Source organism: Tachyglossus aculeatus, chromosome 6 (genome assembly GCF_015852505.1).
Source record: "Tachyglossus aculeatus isolate mTacAcu1 chromosome 6, mTacAcu1.pri, whole genome shotgun sequence".
Lineage (NCBI taxonomy): Eukaryota > Metazoa > Chordata > Mammalia > Monotremata > Tachyglossidae > Tachyglossus > Tachyglossus aculeatus.
Genome location: NC_052071.1, coordinates 28,265,542 through 28,284,819, shown reverse-complemented (window position 1 = coordinate 28,284,819; position 19,278 = coordinate 28,265,542). Strand labels below are relative to the sequence as shown.

Here is a 19,278-nt window from a genome sequence, read left to right as displayed (position 1 = left end):
AATTAAGGTTGATTCTTTGAAGAGAAATATGCATGCTTGTTAACAAATTTAAAAGTAAAATCCTGCTTAATTTGGTTTCATACTAGCCCATCATATTTTACCTCAGTAATCTTGATATTTTAAGACTAATAATCCTCATGCAAATATTTCCTTTTGCCAGGTTGATGGAGACCAAAGTGTAGTTGAGAGTAATTTATGTTGTATATCCCCACTTTCCATCTAGGCTCTTAATGTTTATTTAATCAGAAATAACTTGTTGACTTGTATGAGTTAATTACTTACAACTGAGTCTTTCTTGTAGTCCTAACTGGTCCTAATTTCCGCAACACTTCCTATCTCTGGAACTCTCTTCCTGAAAGGTATCAAACTATCAATCAATGGTATTTATGAATGCTTACCATGAGCAGAGCACTGTCCTAAGTGCTTAGGAGAGTACAATACAACAGAATTAGCAGACACATTCCCTACCCGTAACAAGCTTACAGCCTAGAGGGGGAAACCGATGTTAATATGAATAAATAATTAATTTATAACATAATGTACAGATATTTACATATGTATCCTCTGTAAATGAAGTGTATTTTCAGGGCTCAATGATGTGGAAAATGGCTTCTGAAACCCAGCCTCTAAACAATAGCCTGTTCCAAGAGACATATGCAGTGAATGTTTGCTATGAATGATCCAGATGTTCCAAGCAAATTTCACTATAATGGTCAAGTAGATCCCCGATTCACTATGGGCTAGATACATTTTGAAGCCTAAATATGAAAATATGTGACTTTTCCTGTTAATTACAAATAGTTCCACTTAAGTATTTTCTCACTGGGAAAAAATAAGATAATTATGTTGTTTTCTGTGGTATTTTGTTCATTTCCTGAGAGGTTGCAGTAATCTTCTTTGCACAAACAGGGTCCAGCTTTCATTGACAAAGGAAAGGACAGTGCCAACATGTTTTTTAAAGCCTCTGAATATTCATCCTCCAGCGATGAAATTGGCAGTAGCGATGATGACGAACACAGTCACAAAAGGTTAGCCTTCCTTATTTCTAATATTATCCCAGGGCTTAATATCAGGACACTAGTTGTGTCTTTGGGTCACTTTTGAAATCTTTTGCAGTGACATAGCTTGGGCAACCTGGACTTGCAAACTATTAATTTGATAGAGCTTCTCTCTCCGGGATAGTAGGCATGCTTAATATACATATATATGTATATATATGTATATTGTTTATATTATTGTGAATAGACTAAAGTGGTATTTGCAACTTAAAACAGGACTGAAAATAATTTTTAGTGAATTGCCAACCCAGTTTAAATTTATTTGAAAATATTTTAAAGAGAAACAGTTATGACATGCTAGTTCAAACTAAAACAAAAAATTCATTATGCATGAACAGAAGTTTGGATTTTGTTACTGCAAAATTCATTGTGAATTGACTCAGTCAAATATTTTGAGAATACATGGAGGTACTTTTTGGACTCTGAGAAATGCTGTGATTTAAATGATCCTGGCTTAATTGCTCCCATGATTTTTTTTTCCTTGTACAGTAAGAGAGGCACAGATTTATAACATATTTGGCAGCCTAATGCTTTTGGCATGTCACCAATTGTTTGCAGTATGCACAGTTTTTAACTTTTCTAAACAAGCAATATTTTCATGTTTACATATGGTCTAGATTTCTGATTGTCAACCTGCTTTTAGGAGCATTCAAAAATAGGCCAAGCCCCTAATTTTTTTACAGAATCAACTAATTCGATCTCTGTTATTTTCCTCAGCTAACTCTAGCCTATGTCTTGTACTTCTTTTTCCAGTTTTCCCCTTGTAAGTTCAGGAGGGAGACATTAGAATAGTCTTTTCTAGGATGTGTAGGTTTCAGGCTATTACATGCTGCAGATTATCTTCCAAGATTCACTGCATTAGAGTTTGTGCCATATTTTCCTTTTTATTTAACATAAGACTTGTGGTGGCCATGTATAATCTAAAGTCTTGTCATCACTGTCACCTTAAATGTATATGATTCAGTGAATCTGTATACTAGGTACTGTCCTATCATAAGTACATTTTCTTTTCTCCATCTAGGCTGAGTATTATTTATCTACAAACTTTCACACTAAACGTTTAATGGTTTGTAGAATCTACAGTGTAACAGTGTTCTAAGTTTACATATAATTCAGAAACATATCTTGTTGCTCCAAGTCTTACGATTTAGTTTTAGTTTTATACATGTATCGGTCCAGTTGCTGCTATTCATTCAGTCATTCAGTCAGTCATATTTGAGTGCTTACTGTGTTCAGAGCACTGTACTAACCTCCTGGAAAGTACAATTCAGCAATAAAGAGAGACAATCCTTGCCCACACCGGGCTTACAGTGTAGAAGGGGGGAGATGCTAGATGTGAAATCTACTTCTCAGTTATTAATTTACTGATCCATAGAAGTACATTAACTTTTTCATACCCCGGGTACCAAGCATACAGTGGTAACTTAGTTATGATAAATGCACTGTGTAAGAATTTGATGAAATTTAACCAAAGAAGTTCCTGTAGAAAATAGTCATGGGCTTCATGCCAACTAACACAATAGCTATAGAAACTACATCTAGCCAAAAAAAAATTGTGTAGACCAACAGTGCTTTAAACAATGGCAAATATTTGTGCTGATCCAATGCTTCTTTCCCTTCCCTCATCCAGTGGTTTTCTTTTGTCCCCTTGTACTTCTTCCTTTGAGATAGTAGCTGGTTTGTAATGGAATTCTCCTTGTAGCAAGACCAGGGATGGATCATTCATTCATTCATTCATTCATTCATTCATTCAGTCGTGTTTATTGAGTGCTTACTGCATGCACTGTTCTGTTCTAAGTGCTTGGGAGAGTACACTATAACAACAAACAGACCCATTCCTGTCCAGAACAAGCCAACAGCTATGGAGATAGAGAGCTCCCTGCTCATCCCCTTCCCTTTTTAATCCCCATTCTTCCTCTGAGGAGCCTGATGAAGAGCAAATCACAGGAGGTAAAGGGGAGAGACTCTAAACAGAATTGTACTACCTTAGAGATCATCTGGACTTTTGCCCAATGCCTATAAAAACATTGCTCTGCTTGCACTTTGCCATAGCGAGGAACAACATTCCTTTGGCCTGCACCTAGCCCTGCTCCTTAAACTGTCAAACAGAAATTCTGCAATTCCAGATGACTTGCCCAGTGACTGATCCAGTGGCCTGGTATCCGAAAATGTGCCTAACATGAAGTATGGAGCCAGTAAAGCACTATTATGCCATATTGAAACCTTTAAAAATACACTGATCGTAGCCTTCTCTCTTAAGAGAATTTTACTGTCTTCACATGTCTAGATGGAGAGAGATTTAAAAAAATGAATTCTTTATATTACCACTCTAAAGGTGGTTTGTTAATTCAGCTAATGGCTACATAAAAACTTAATTTTCCAAGTTATACATTGGGCATGCAATTGAGATTTCATTACATAAATAGTAAATTTAAATGAACATCTGAATATTTTTCTTCCTATTAATTGAAAGGTGTTTTCAATTTTCTCTGCCAGTTAAACAATTCTTGATGAAATTCCTCCATCAAATACATTTTACTTTAGAATTACCACATGTTAAATGTTTCACAGAAAAAGACAATTGAAACATTTTGTTCTCTCTCTTATTCTCCCATGAAAAGAGACAATTACTGTCTTTTAGCATTGTTTCTTCATAAAGCCATATTTTGAAATCTGGTAAGCCCTCTCCACTTCCCTCACCCCCAACTCCCACCCTGCCTATCTCCCGCAAAAACTCTAAGTAGTTGTTGTTGTTGACCAACAGAATTCTTCCACAGTGAATTGTAGAAAAATGTTCAATTTGCATGCAAATAAATTGCATAGCAAAGGATATGTCAAAATAAGCCTATCTTAAAGTGCCATACAAAGAACGGAGAACAGGACATATACATTGTGCTGAGCCAATAGAATGAACATTTCTTACTGGGTGGGCACCCACCACTGTAATTTTGAAATGAATAAACTTGAAGCATGCTCTCCTTTAGAAAAAATTACTTGTTTTCACTCCTAATTTAGATCGTTCCTAATTTATGCCTAAACATATTCCTAATCTATATGTAATACAAAGGGTGGCCTAAGTATGTAGATATCTCTTAAATTTAGGAAGATTTTTCTGTAAAGGAATTGGGGACAAGAATTGAGAAATCTTTCTGTACTGTAGGTTTTATGGGATATCCCCCAAATGTGGTTTGCCTGTTGTCTGTAAGGAACCTATAGGCTATTTTTAAAGTGTTTTCATTGAGAAAAAAATGATGGAGCACAAACATACATAAGTAATGTCCCAGTACTGTTTAGTTGATTTCCTGATATGTTGCTGCCAGTTTAGTCTTTTTACTAATTGTGGTTTGTTGCCAGGCATCCGCTCAGCAATGGAGATGCAGATTTCTCAAGGACAAGAGTTACCGATGGAATAGAACTGAAGCCCCAAAACAGCATAAATGAACAGAAGGTAAACTCAGCTATTTGTAAAGGAGGACTAATTCTCTCATATTGCAAATGTACATCTGTAGGTGATAAACATTTCTGTCTCTTCCAAACAGAGTTCAGACATCTTCTTTGAATTTGGGGACACTTTTAATTACAGCTAGGAAAAGCATTCCTAACCCATTTGATGTTTGGTGGCTCATATTTGCTTTCAGGGAAAAAGCTGACTATTTTTACTCAGAATGTGTATTTCTGTTTTTAACCTGGCTAACATCAGAAATCCCTGCAACCTAAGGGACCTCTTCGGGGGAGAAGGCAGAGACACCTAAGGAGTTACTTGGTCCCTATGGAACTTATTTGGATGGGACTCCTGCAGTCTGTGGTCACAGTCTCTGCAGATGGCAGTAGTTGGGAAAGACTTACCATATGTTAAGCTTAGACACATGCAATTGGAATGTCTTTCTGATGGAAGTTTCACATAAAAGGGAATAAAGTAGTCATTTTCTGCTACCTTAAAATCCTACTAAAAGTCACTAGAGGCCCAAATGATGGTAGGACATGGTCTTTTCAACTTCTAGGGAAGACATCACAAATAATATAAAAATGGGAGGGGAAATTGTGGCATTCCCTATAATTCTTGCTTCTGCTAATGGATGTTCTTAAGAGAAAAGTGTTTCCCTTTAAAAATGACTCATGATTTTCAAACCTCCTTGTGGGCAGGGAATATGTCTACCGACTTTGTTTCATCGTACTCTTCCAAGCCCTTAGTACAGTGCTCTGCATACAGTAAGTGCTCAATAAGTATCTCTGATCAATTAAAACTATTGTCCAGTGTTTACATAGGCCGAATCTGTTGTCTTCAGCAAGCTGCATAGCTCCTCTCTCTAGACCGTAAATTCCTTCTGAGCAGGGAACATATATACCAACTCTATTGAATTATATTCTCCCAAGCGCTTAGTACAGTGCTCTGCATGCAGTAAGCACTTAATAAATACCACTGAATGATTGATTGGTTAAATGTGTTACATTTAATGAAATCCTCTCCAGTATGACTTAGGAAGCAAATTGCTGTTTGCCACGGACCACCCAAGAATTAGATTTCATCTTAATTATAGAAGTATGGAAAGATCATTCCATTTGTGCCCATTGTTTTTCTCCTGTGGTTTTTAATCATGGTGCTCTGCCTTTAGCTTCCTGTCCTTTCTGAGTTCTGCTTCCAAATTCCTGTTACTCTTTGTAACATACTTAGTAGAATGTGATTCGTATAAACTGTACTGTATGAATTGATCATTTCAGAAGAGTATGTTGTATTAAAATTCAAGCATATTTAAATAGTTGCAATGAGTCCACTCTCCCCTACAACTAATCAGCTGCCTAAAGATCCCTTGTTGGACATGGAAAAAATCTGGCCCCTCCAGTGAAAATTATCTCTGGGAGAAGCTGTTGATAATTTATGTCCTGGTTTGTTATCACATATTCTCAAGAAATGAGCATGAGTCAAAGAGAGAAAAGGGCAAACTTCAGAATTAAAGGTGAGAGAATGATACTAAAAAAATGCCAATAAAGTGATTCTTTGGAATGGGGAAGATGAGGGAGAGTACTGGGAAGAGACAAGTTACAAGGGGGAAAATACTGAGAGGCTATTCAACCCAAATGAGGGGCTTGAATGTGCAGCAACACACCTTAAGGACCTGCCGAGAGTAAAAGTGATCTCCCTATTTCCTCCCCCTCGTTCTCCATTTGTGGGAATATGCCTGCTCCAAGCGAAGAATCACGTCCTAGTTAGCAGCCATCCCCCTCCCTGTTCTTATCCCATGCTGCTTTTTAAAGAGATGATTCAGAGAAGCAAGGCAGCACTGAAAGTAGATTCATCAGCAACATATACCCACTTCCATATACCCACGCTTACAACTTGGAATAATGCCAAGCCCTTGGCTTCCCCACACTCATATATGTAGATAGACATCACTGACACTTCAATTTTTTCCCCTCATCCCTTCATGGCTGCCAGTAAGAGGGAAAAAAAGAGCATATCATTTTTCCTTCTCCAGAATCATAATTGGCCTCCTCTACCATTCAAAATGTGTGTCAGAAAATGCTTCCTAATTTGCAGATCCCTGCTGGGCTTTTCCTTTCTGGGCTTTTCCTTCACCATAAATTAGATGCCACCTTTGTAAGTTCTAGAAGGTACAATCCTTCTCTTTTGTTTGGATTAATAGTGCTCCACGTCTTTGGTACACAGCTACAGACTTCCTTGCATTTTTTCCTTATAGCTGCAGCTTTTTCAGACTCTTCTCTAGAAATTTTCCTTTGACGAGAACTCCTTAACTCTGTCTGATCAGATGCACTGAATCTGACTCCCTGAGCCTCTCAAGTTTTCCCTGTAAGATTGTTCTTTTTGAAGCTTGGATTCCCATTTCCCTCTATCTTCTGGCTATTGTCTGCAACTTTTGCATCTTGTAGATGCTTTCTTTGAATGTCTCAAGTTATAGATACATCTAAAAAGACTATTCTCAGCCCTATATATTGTGATGATTTTAAACTAAAATATGAACATAACTATTGTAATAGTTTATTCTAGTTCAAGAAGAAACCATTTAGCTCAACAAGATTCTTTAAAATCCCAGTAGAAATCATTCCCCAAGTTCATGGGTAATTGGATTTGTCCTCACTTTTTCCATTCATGATTAACACATTTCCCTCACAAAATGATTTTCTGTAATTCCTGCTTTTTGTATAGTCTGCCACTTCTCCAGAATGCTATGCTCAAAGTAACAAGTGACAGCTATGAACTTTAACTTTTGAATTTGTTCTAATGCATAGGAACAAATGGCAGGGAATCAAAGCTGTAGCAGCCACCAAGGACTCTGGAATTTAAACAACCAGAACTACCTCTTGCCGGATCTCTTGCAGCAGAGTCATCTCTCAGGCTCCTCAGTGAACCAGCCAAAAGATAACCAAAATAGTCAGGGACCTCAAAACAAACTTTTGCATAATAAGGTACATTTTAATCTATGTTAATTTGATGTATGGCCTGGTACTTAACTTCCCTCCTGCAGCAAGTAATACTAGAAAAAATGATTTTTTTTCTTTCTAGAGTATCTTCTAGTTCTTCTCTCCATGAAAGCTTTGCTGCTTTAAATGTTGCTTACCAGAGCCAGACATTTCCCCCACCTCTCTCCACTTGTATTTTTCCCATCTAACTCACCCTTTCTTATCTTCCCCCTATCCATTGTCCTTCTCCTCACAAGGTCAACTTTCAGCTCCTTAGTCAGTATGGGGAACATAAAAATAAATTCAGAGCTGGGTGTGGAGTTCCCCTAGATATTCTCAAGGGTTATTTTTTTTCAATAGCAATTTCAGCAAAGGAAGGACAGAACTACAAATAAATCCTCATCTGCCCTAGCTCTGTGGCCTTGGCTTTGCTGATGGTGCCTTGTTTCTTCAGTCAGTTCATGCAGAAGGGTTTTAAAAGGGAATTATCTCTCTCACCCTTCTTGATGTTTCCAAATCTAAACATAAACAAATTATATTTGAAATGAATCAGATTTTCACAATCTAGTTAAAAGGAGTCTTGGTATTACATACTAACCATTGTACTCATTTATGCAATGAATTTCTCAGGTAGGTTTTCAAGAGAATTGAAATCTGGGAAAGCATCATAAATAGGGAAGCGTATGTGGGTGTGTGTGTACACACCTAGATAGTTTATTTACATTAAACTAAGGCAAAGTTTTGAAAGATTACAAACTGGCATCTCAGTTGTTTTGCAGCTTTCCACAAAAAAAGAAATCCTTTATACGTTTTGGGCCATTTTGTAGCTTTTACAGTGTTTTTTTCCTTGATCACAGTAGAATTCAAGAATTCAGGGATACCCGTTTCAACCTGTTGAATTTATGTTTGGAATTTACCTGTTGTTAGCTTGACAGCACACACTTGAAGAGTTTCCTTGAACACCTCCTGTGAGTGTATGAATGCAGTAGAATGCACACATTCTCATTGGAAGTTTAAGCCATCAAGCTCCTGCCCACTGAACAAAGCGTTGAGAATATTTGAGAATCTAGGTGCAAATAAGTATAAACCCCCTCAAGTTTACAGCTTCAAAGCTGTGGAGCCATCAGCTTGGCGCAGATCTTTCTTCAGAAGTCTATTCCTACCTTTAAAAATAAATCTTCCTTTTCATTATAGGAATCAAGTGCCGGAAATACACCATCAAAAAATAGTTCATCATCCACTTCATCATTCACCTCATTCATTGATCCAAGACTTTTGCAGATCTCACCTCCATCTAGTCCAGTGGGTCCCACCGGTAGTTCCCGTGAGTATGCTTATTCTGTCCTAAAAATCATGAATAAATGTTTTAGGCCATTAGGCATAATTTGAGGAAGTGAAATATTTTAATTTTCAAGAAACTGAAGAGTTCAGATTGATCTGGTAATGTTTGTTACTGTGTGACCAGACAATTTGTATAAATGGGCATACTGTAATCGTCCAGGCAGAGAACACACTCTGCATTGTGTTGCCCTCAGTGAAGGGCGCTAAAAATGCCAATACTACCCAAGCCCCAGTAGCTTAAAGCTTATTGATAGTCAATTAAAGACATAATGAAGCACAGTCTCAAACATTGTGAAATAGCACTGGACTATTGGGAGACCACTGCAGCGACCAAATCAGCCTGACATGCAGTAATCAAGAGCAGTCAGAAGCCTTGAGCAAAGCCAAGAGGGAAACGAAACCAGAGGCCATCTCTGCCCGTCGTTGGACAGGGACTGTCTCTGTTGCCGAATTATACTTTCTAAGCTCTTAGTACAGTGCTCTGCACACAGTAAGCGCTCAATAAATTCAATTGAATGAATAAAGGAGCAAACCGTTAATCTAGTATTAAGCAGGTCACACTGGTCTTTTCAGTCTTACACACATGCATAGGATCTCTACTTCAGTAGTATCATGTTTGAAAATGAAGGATGCCTCATCCAGCTAGAGATAGAGAAAATCAGAGCAGAAACGATACCAACATTTGTTCTTTAAATCCATAAAAATGATTTCCAAAATACCAAATTGTGAAACTTTTCAGGGCCTCTTTCAAAATGTAGAAGACAAGGAGTAATGATTTCCTTCTTGTTTTCCTCTTCATTTTTTCCAGCATGTGGAGTGAAATCTGATCCACCAAGAAGGGAGAATGCCAGGAAGGGCTCAGTTGTCAACGTCAATCCCACCAATATCAGGCCCCAAAGTGACAGTCCCGAAATTCGGAAGTACAAGAAGAAGTTTAATTCTGAGATTCTCTGTGCTGCTTTGTGGGGTATGTTTTGTGGGCAAATAGTCATCATTACTGAATTCTTATCTCTTTGATGCACCTGAACATTTTGCATGCCCGAGCTTGAGAAATTAGAAAGTCAAGTGTAGAGTCTGACTATCAAATGAGGCTCATGGTGTAAAACTGAACTGAGCCAAGAACATTTAAAAATTTGTATGAGTATATTCACTTGTGCCAGGGTACAATTTTGCTGATGTTATACATACCTAAATGCCTTGCTATTACTAATACCTTGGGGAAGCATTGCAGTCTAGTGAAGCGTACTGTGTGGGCAAGTCACTTTCATTCATTCATTCATTCAATTACGTTTATTGAGTGCTTATGTGTGCAGAGCACTGTACTAAGCACTTGGGAGAGTATAAAAATAGACACATTCCCTGCCCACAACGAGCTTACAGTCTAGAAGGGGGTAGACGGACATTAATATTTTTAAAAATTGCAGATATGTACAGAAGTGCTTTGGGGCTAGGAGGGGGAAGAACAGAGGGCGCAGGTCAGGGCAACAGAGAAGCGAGTGGGGGAAGAGGAAAGGGAAGGCTTAGTCAGGGAAAGCGCCCTAACCTCCCAGGTCCAGTTTCCTCATCTGTAAAATGGGGATAAGATCGATTGTGAGCCCAGCAGCATGGTGCAGCAGGTAATCTGAAAATCTTGTATCTATCTCAGTGCTTAGCATATAGTAAGAGCTTAATAATTGTCATTTTAATTATTGACATGGCGCTATTATTGGCCTGCGAAGTTCATCAAGATTCTGTCATTATTTTCTGGCCACTGCTGAGAATGTCTATCTGCATCAGAATGGACAAGGAGTCTTTCTGCATCCCTGACAGGATAAGCAGGCTTCTTAAGTCCCATCCTCTTCAGTTGTATTTGAAATCACAGCACTAGGAGGTGCAAACAGGAACCTGGATGCAGATGTTAAAATATCATTCAATTGATTGTATTTATTGAGCATTTACTGTGTCCAGAGCACTTGGGAGAGTACAGTATAACCGAGTTGGTAGACATGTTACCTGCCAACAGCATGCTTACAGCCTATCCGGTCCTCTGGGAAACTCTTCCAAATCAGTCGTTAGGTGCAAGGACTGTTCCTTTGAGGCAACCACAGGAAGACTAGCAAACCACTATGCAAATCATCATTCAGTCTGTCAGTGATATTTATTGAGCACCTGTGTGCAGAGCACTGAACTGCTTGGGAGATACAATACAACAGAATAGGTAGACATGTTCCCTGCCCACAAAGACTTTACCGTCTAGAGGGGAAGGCACACATAGCTATAAATAAATAAATTACGGCTCTGCAGACCTGGCCCAGGACTTTGAACTGGTTATGAGTTGGAAAAAAAAAAGGAGAAACCCTAAACTAGCCAAACCTTTCAAATATGAAAAGATCTTCACAAACAACAGACACCTGAGTGCTGACCCAGAATTCTGCTTTTGAAGTAAGACTCTATTCAGTGGGGCACTACTAGACAAAGAAGTACAAAACCAAATCAAGAAGACCAGACAGAGTTTGGAAACAATCTTGGCATCAAGATTCTAAAGGTAGTCTACAGATACCCAGCCGTGGGACCTGATCATGCTGCAGATTTCACATCCAGCTTCTTGCATTTATCCATAAATGTCATTTTAGTGCCAAATTAAAAATTAAGTAGCAACCCAACAAAGTCAAAATAAAGGGCCTGGAATAAAGTCAGTCTCGTAGCATCGATGCTAAGGTTGCTTAAATACAGTCTTGCTTGGTATGTTGTGCACATAGAACTGATAGCAGGATACTCAAGAAGCTGTTCTATAATGAGCTGAAAAAGAGTGACCAAAATTAGATGGACAGGAGGAAAACTTTTAGGATGTAACTTCAGACATTATAGCATGGAAGCAAAACGTTGGGACACGAAAGTGGCAGAAGACAGCCCAGGGTACTTGATCAAGAAAGGAGTGGCACTTTTTAAGCAAAAACTTGGAGATAGAGCAGTGAGCAGCATGAGGCACTGCGAACAAATATCAAAACATACCAGGGAACAGATGGTCTCTGCTTAAGCAGTGTGGCAGGAGCTGTTGGATGCACTTCAGCCTTTTCACTCCTGCACCCTTAGGAAAATTAACTGTCAAAGGACAACTATACAACTTCTGTACAAACACATGTGGGAGCCCACTCATATTTGAGATCTTCCAAGAAAGATGTCTTCAAGACTCCTGAATTTCAGTAGTCTGAAACAGATTCGTAGAAAGAGTCTACAATTCCTTAACTTTGAGACCCTCCTGCTAGTTTCTGTCTGTCCCGGTGAAAGATTGATGTCCAACTTTAGTACTGCTGAATCAGTATTTTACCTTAAATTAGTTTTAGTTTTAAATGAAACAGAATAAATGAATGAAAGGAGTGGAAATACCGAAAGTAAGCTTTGCAGCATGTAACTTAACGGGTTTTGCTTAATATGTGATTTAGGTGGGTTCAAGGTTTTAAATTAAAACCAGAGCAGTGCAGCAAAAACTGTAATTGTGCATGTGCTGAGGCAAGGAAAACCAGGTTATCCTCAGACCTCCTCCAGCATAAAGTGTCAGATTTCAAGAGCGCAGAGTTTCTTTCATTTAAAAAATCCTTTAGCTCTTGCCAGCAATTGAATTTTTTAATCCAGAGACAATTAATTTATAAGACTTTCACATCCTTGGATGCAGTTAGTGCCTGATAACCACAATGCCTTTGGAAATAATTTTTTTTGACACTGTACTGTCATTTTCAAAATATGTTGCAGTAATGGCATTTTCTCTCTCTTGCAGCTATGCTATTAGGGACTTCTGATGCTCTTCTAGTCTTTCATTAGTTGAATGATCGGGAATGGTTAGAGTACAGATTGAAGAGAATTGTTGCTTAGACTGTTCAACTTGTTTCATTTTCTATTTTAATGTGATCATTTTATCTGTAAATATTGGTTTTGAAAGGGCCAGTGAAGTTTGGATATCTGGGAGGATATTGAAAATAGGGTAATAGGCTCCATTTTCAGGGAACGCTAAGCAGTTTAACTATTAACGTGAAGTAAGCTGATAGTTGTAGTAAACTAAGGCCTTCAACCACTTAACCTACTTATTGTATTTAGAAGTGTGAAAATGTTTTCTACATTTACTGAAAACAGATGTAAGCCCCAAATAGAAAATATCATTCTTCAAGTATTTACTTTAGCAAAGCCTAATGGTAAAATAAACAGATAACCTTAAAAGGCCCAATGTAATAACAATTCTATAAAGTGATTTAAGATTTTTAATAGTGTTTTCTTATATTAATAGGTGTGAATTTGCTGGTGGGAACAGAGAATGGCTTGTGGCTACTGGACAGAAGTGGTCAAGGAAGGGTGTACTCCTTAATAAGTAGAAGACGTTTCCAACAAATGGATGTTCTGGAAGGACTCAATGTGCTGATTACCATTTCAGGTTTGTTCTAGATTTAAAAGCCCCAACCCACTCTGGGAGATAATTATGTCAGAGAATTAGGTTGTAAACTAGGTTGAATGCTTTCAAATGTAGGACAGTATGAGAGTGTTGACACGATGAAAATAGTCTTTAAATGTGTTTTTCATTATGATTCTAAACGTTGGTACATCTGGGATATTTCACTGTATATTTGATACTGGAAATGGCAATTTTAATCATTTTAAATGAGGCATAGAAAATGGGTATTTTATCAGGGATGAATTCAGCTTTAGCGCAGGAGTGGGCAAGCCTCATGAGCAGAAAGGCCACAAATGGAAAACATAAAATGGCCAGCAACAACAGATCAAAGAAAACTTCCCTCAACCAGAAAGGCAGTGGCGAATAGGGGAGAACAGGCGATCTTGGGCTGGGGTTGGCAAGCCACAGCAGGCAGAGTCAGCCTGGAGTCACACCCCTCCCCAGCCTGTGCCCACATGGTGTGGGATGCTGCCACTGCCATTGGAGCAGCGACACGTGGGTGTGCAAAATGAATCAGAACAGATGTGCATGAACTGCACAAGTGAGAGAGAGCCTCATGTGACTCGTGATCAGCACTTTGGCCAACTGTGTTCAAGAGAATTCTTGCATCTTAAAAAATTAGTGTGGAATATACTGTTTGTCAGAGATTTCCAGTCCAGTAATATTTCAATATATGTGATGTGTGCCCAAGCAGACATTTCACTACCACTGTGGCAGAAAATGAATGGTTTCCTCACAATCTTTCAACTTTCATGCTCTTTTAGACTTGGGTTTCTTTTGAATTTTCTTTGCCATTTCCACTGAGTGATATTCAAAATGACAGTCTGAGTACTGAAAACACAAACCTTTGATTGATGCTGATAGGAAAATAATGACGGTGTGACAGTGTCTTTACTCGTATGAATTTGCAAGCACACTCAAGTGGGTCATTCATTAAATATTAGTCCCACAAGGAAGGCTTCAAGGCCAGGTACAGAAATCATCAGGAAATGTCCTTTAAAATAGAATATAAAAACGAAAGATAGTGTAGTACAATTGCAACCCTCCATATCGTTTCAAGCAGAAGCTTAAGCAGTTTTTTCTTGAATTGGAGTAAAAACAGAAAGTGTTAGAAAAAGAAACAGTGTAAAAATGGAGAAAAAAGGCAAATGAATAAAACTGCTCAGATTTTTGGTGTATGAACTTCAAGGGGAGACATCAAGTCTTACATTCATCTGGTAAAAGGGTTGAGGGCTACTATATGTGGGGCAGGGGTGTTTATGACCAAAAGTTGGGGAGGAAGGAGAACATTATCCTTTATGAGGGGCACTGTAAGAGCCATATAACTATAGCTTGGTCCTTTAAGCCACTGAGTTCAAAATGGGGGCTGACCTGAAGTGTGGAGTAATAATTTAAAGAAGCACTAATTCCCCCCGGCTGGCAGCTACATAGATGCTGGTGCTTGAGTCAGGCATGGGCCTGCTTGATGAGAAAAATTCAGATATGAAGTTCAAGCAAGGCCTTACCCTAAATTTGGAGGAGAAATTACACTGAAGGGAGATATTAGAGGAGGATAACATCAAAACTATCTCATCAGAAATACCTGAGATGGCCAAATTGATGGAACTTTATCTGAAGCAGTACCTTTTGTTCCTTTTGGGGAAAGGAGTTAAAATGAACCAAAATGCTTTGTTTTTCCAATGAATATCAGGCAAGAAGAATAAATTGAGGGTGTATTATTTATCCTGGCTGCGAAACAAGATTTTACACAATGATCCTGAGGTGGAAAAACGGCAAGGCTGGGTCTCAGTGGGAGATTTAGAAGGTTGTGTGCACTACAAAGTTGGTGAGTTTTGTTTTACCTTGTCTTTCTCCATGGTAATTTTTACATTCTACAAGTCTTGGAATGGTAACCTGCAAAGTAATTACGAATATGAAAGTTGAGAGATAAGGAGGTTAAGACAAAACGGCAAGTGAGATGTTTGGGTCTCTCTAGTACTCTATCTGTTTAGCCAATTGGCTAAACTAACTGTACTAAAATGGTGATACACCTCCTGCTTATCTTTACCTCTTAAATTCCCTTAATCACGATACCTGCATACCCAATCTCTTTTTAATCCCTCCAGTATACGCTTAGTAAATATTCTGATTGATTGACTTGCCCCTACAGCCAAAACCCCCCTCTGTCATAGAGTAAGAAGGGGATTTCAAGAGTCTTCTGCTTCAGGTCAGGAGAATAACTAACCTACCAACCTCACGTTCTTTTTTCAAAGGTTGCCATGGGTGAAGAAAGCTCCACATCCTCGGTTGGTAGCCTGTACCTGTCAATTTCTGACAGTCAGGAAGTTCTTATAGCTGTGGTTTAAATCTATTTCCTTTCTGAACATAGAAATAACTGGCAGGATCTCTCATAAGTTTTTCATATATTTGAACATTGTTATTAGTTCCACCTTAGTCTTCTATTTTCTAGGCTAAATAAATACTAATTCCTTTTACTTCATTTTTCCATCATTTTCTATCTTATCTTTCTACCTTACCTCGCTGCTTTCCTTCTGCAACCCAGCCCTGCACACTTCGCTCTTCTCTTACCAGTCTATTCAATCTCATCTATCTCACGGCCAACCTGGCACCCACATCCTGCTTCTGGCCTGGAAAGGCCTCCCTCTTCATACCTGCAGATAATCACTCTCTCCACCTTCAAAACCATATTAAAGGCATATCTCCCCCGAGTCCTTCACCGACTAAGCCCTCATTTCCTCTTTTCCCACTCCCTTTTATGTCATTCAGTAGTGTTTATTGAGCGCGTATTGTGTGCAGGACACTACCAAGCGCCTGAATGTCACTCCTGCACTAGGATTTGCACCTTTATTCAACCCTCCCTCGGCCCTACAGCACTTACGTACCTATCAGTAATTTATTTATAGTAATGTCTGTCTCCCCCTCTAGACTGTAAGTTCGTTGTGGTCAGGGAACATATCTACCAACTCTCTTATATTGTACTCTCCCAAGCACTTAGGACAGTACTCTGTACATAGTAAGCACCCAATAAATAGTAACATAGACTGTGAGCCCATTGTTGGGTAGGGGCTGTCTCTTTATGTTACCGACTTGTACTTCCCAAGCACTTACTACAGTGCTGTGCACACAGTAAGCCCTCAATAAATATGATTGAATGAATTAATTTGTTAAACGCTTACTATGTGCCAAGCACTGTTTTTAGCACTGGGGTAAATATGAGGTAATCAGGTTGTCCCACGTGGGGCTCACAGTCTCAATCCCCATTTTACAGATGAGGTAACTGAGGCACAGAAAAGTTAAGTGACTTGCCCAAGGTCACACAGCAGATAAGTAGCAGAGGTGGGATTAGAACCCACGATGTCCCACTCCCAAGCCCGTGCTCTTGCCACTAGGCCATGCTGCTACAGTAGATTGATCAGTCTCTAGGCCCTCTCCAGTTACTCCACATTCGCCTTCAAGTGGTTTTACAATAACTGGGCAAAATGTACTGGGTAAGACTATGGCTTATTTAGGAATTAGTAAAAAGGTTTATTTTGAACTTGGACATGCCGTACTCTATCTCATATGGCTTTTCAGTTAGTGACACCACATTGCTGATACCTCTTTAGTTTATTGTCAGCAACTACCCCTGTCAGACTTTCTCCAGTCTGTATTTGTGGTGTTGGATTTTTTTCTGTAAGTGTTCAGTCTTGCACTTTTTTTATTGTATTTCATCATATTTCATCCTACAGATCATGGAATTTTAATGATTTTCTTAAGTCTCCCCAGGCCATGTTGTATTTTTCCAAGTTAGCTTTTATAAAAACTTTTCCAGTTGATTCTAGAATTTTCTCACAATTTATATAAAAGAAGTGCATCACTACATTTCCATTAAAATATGCCTTAATGCTCCTACTCAAAAGTGGGCTCTGTTTGGAACTGACAAATGTTTAGAACCTCTACTGATGTCATAGCTGTTATTTCATATATTCCATATTTTGATATATTATTGCAGAAAGGGGCAGAGAAATTATTGGAATAATCAGTAGTCAGTCAGTTGTTTGTATTTATTGAGTGCTTACTGTGTGCAAAACAATGTACTAAGCAGTTAAGGGAGTACAATATAACAATACAACAGACACATTCCCTGCACACGGTCTAGAGAAAAGTAAAGAAACTAATCCTCTGGAACTGACTTCAGTGGTAGACAAATAAAGCATCAGGTTCTGCCTGTCAGGGAAAAACTGACCAATCTGTGCCCTGGAACTACTTCTTTATTACCTTTTGAACCCTTTCTACAGCTGGGGAACTGTTGAAGGAGCAGATCTGCTGCACCGACAGGTAGCCCTGACTTAACCACCTGTTTCCCCTCCACCCACGTTTCCAACCAGAGTTAGGACGCAGCCCCACATCCAAGCTCAGCTTTGTTTCCAGGGTGAGGATTTAGGATTCTTCCGGCCCCAGTGTCTGCCAAGAACCATCAACTGCCTGGAGCCTCCTCTGGCTTCCTAGCTGGTATTTTTATGTTCATTTGGACTCAAACATTTCTTTCTTTTATTGTAATCCCTGCCAGGAGCAGTTTTAATTAAGGGACCGCACAGGTGATTGGATTATATGTACCAGAGAGTATTTGTAGAATAAAAACTCTACAGTGTAGAGGAAAAACTTGACGCCTTCCAAGGCACACACTGCCAGTCTAATTGTCAGTTAAATAAATTGTCAGTTAGAATCATGCCTGTTTTTACTTTATTGCCATGTAGCTGTTGATTTATTATGTCAGTTGGAGTCCGCATGTTTGCAAGCCCTGACATATGCAAAACATTGTTCTCAGCCGACTCTCTCACTCCTATCACTGCTGCTGGTTTTATTTGACTGTATGCTTTCCAAGAGGCACGGCTGCACTCAGAATTGAAAGTAATTTAGTGAACTGTTGACGACAGCTGTGTTAGGGGAAATGCATCCTTCCCCTCCGATTCAACACTCCTCAATTGAGATTTAATATAGGACAGAAAAATCCCTAGTAAGGATTGTGAAGCAGAGAAGAGTCTATATTGGTAGCTCACCAGGATTCACAAAACCCAATTTAGTGCTTGACATTGATAACTGAGTGCCAGGAATTCTGCTATCAAATTCATACAGAGTGATTTTTTTTTTTTTGGCAGGCAGCTGATTTGGAAAAACTGACTTCAAAGGATTTCTGTATCATTGTGTTTTTCAGAGGCAGTGATAAACTAACAGAACCTAAATTCGTACCCATCAAAACTAGTCTTCTATCGTATCTCCCACTAGTAGACTTTATCTTGATTCTTCCAGCCTTTCTGCATCCCCGCTCTCTTGCCTAATTCCACTGTCCTGGCTGTACCATTAGACAAAGAAAAATTGTTTATGCCATGCCCTGCTTTTCTATAGAACCTGGGTGGGGAAATCCTTGAATGGTTCTATTTTACTCCGTTCTATGTAGGTAAGAGCATATGGAATTTCTCATTCATCTTAATGTACAGTATACACGTGTAACTTTTAATTAATTAGTTTTCAGGCTAGTCATTTACATGGCTAACTTTTCCCTCCTGCTTCCTGTGTTTTTGAACTTTCCACTGCTTGTTATCACCTCCATCACAATATGGGACAGAAGAAAGAGCAAAGAAAACTGATCAGTCAGCATTGTTACTTGTATAGAAAAAAGGTGTGTGTACATGGTTGAAAGTAGTGGCTAATATGAAGTTGTCTTATCTAGGAATATAAATTATATTTCCTAGGTCTTAGCATGGAGAATTGAAAGTTGATGGTAAGTGGTTTAAAGAACATTTATGAGACAGTTGTGTATTTTGTAAGTTGGGATAAGATGGTTTCAAAATATTCATTCTTGAGTTAATAGATCTCCTTTCCTACTTAATAAAAAGCTATTAACGTGAAAACTAAAGTTCAAGCACTACCAAAGTTAATGTTTCCCCTAGCCACCAGTTGCCACCACAAATCTATTCTCCTGTGAATGAAGAAAATGTCACTAAGCCATATTTGTCTCAATTTGAAGAAGTATATTGATTTTTGCAAGGTTAGGCAAGATAG

At 38.7% G+C, this 19,278-nt stretch overlaps 1 protein-coding gene across 6 annotated transcripts in view; it reads left to right on the top strand.

The window, feature by feature from the left end:
- The window catches only part of NRK (Nik related kinase), a 183,214-nt gene that overhangs the window by 136,081 nt on the left and 27,855 nt on the right, over positions 1–19,278 (top strand). For 5 of the 6 annotated variants that reach the window (XM_038748637.1, XM_038748635.1, XM_038748636.1 and 2 more), the window contains 7 exons: positions 910–1,028; positions 4,413–4,506; positions 7,305–7,481; positions 8,670–8,799; positions 9,625–9,783; positions 13,075–13,218; positions 14,927–15,061. In XM_038748637.1, coding sequence (XP_038604565.1) covers positions 910–1,028; positions 4,413–4,506; positions 7,305–7,481; positions 8,670–8,799; positions 9,625–9,783; positions 13,075–13,218; positions 14,927–15,061 — 958 coding nt within the window. The remainder of the gene's footprint in view (positions 1–909; positions 1,029–4,412; positions 4,507–7,304; positions 7,482–8,669; positions 8,800–9,624; positions 9,784–13,074; positions 13,219–14,926; positions 15,062–19,278) is intronic. The other variant, XM_038748638.1, reaches the window with a different exon arrangement.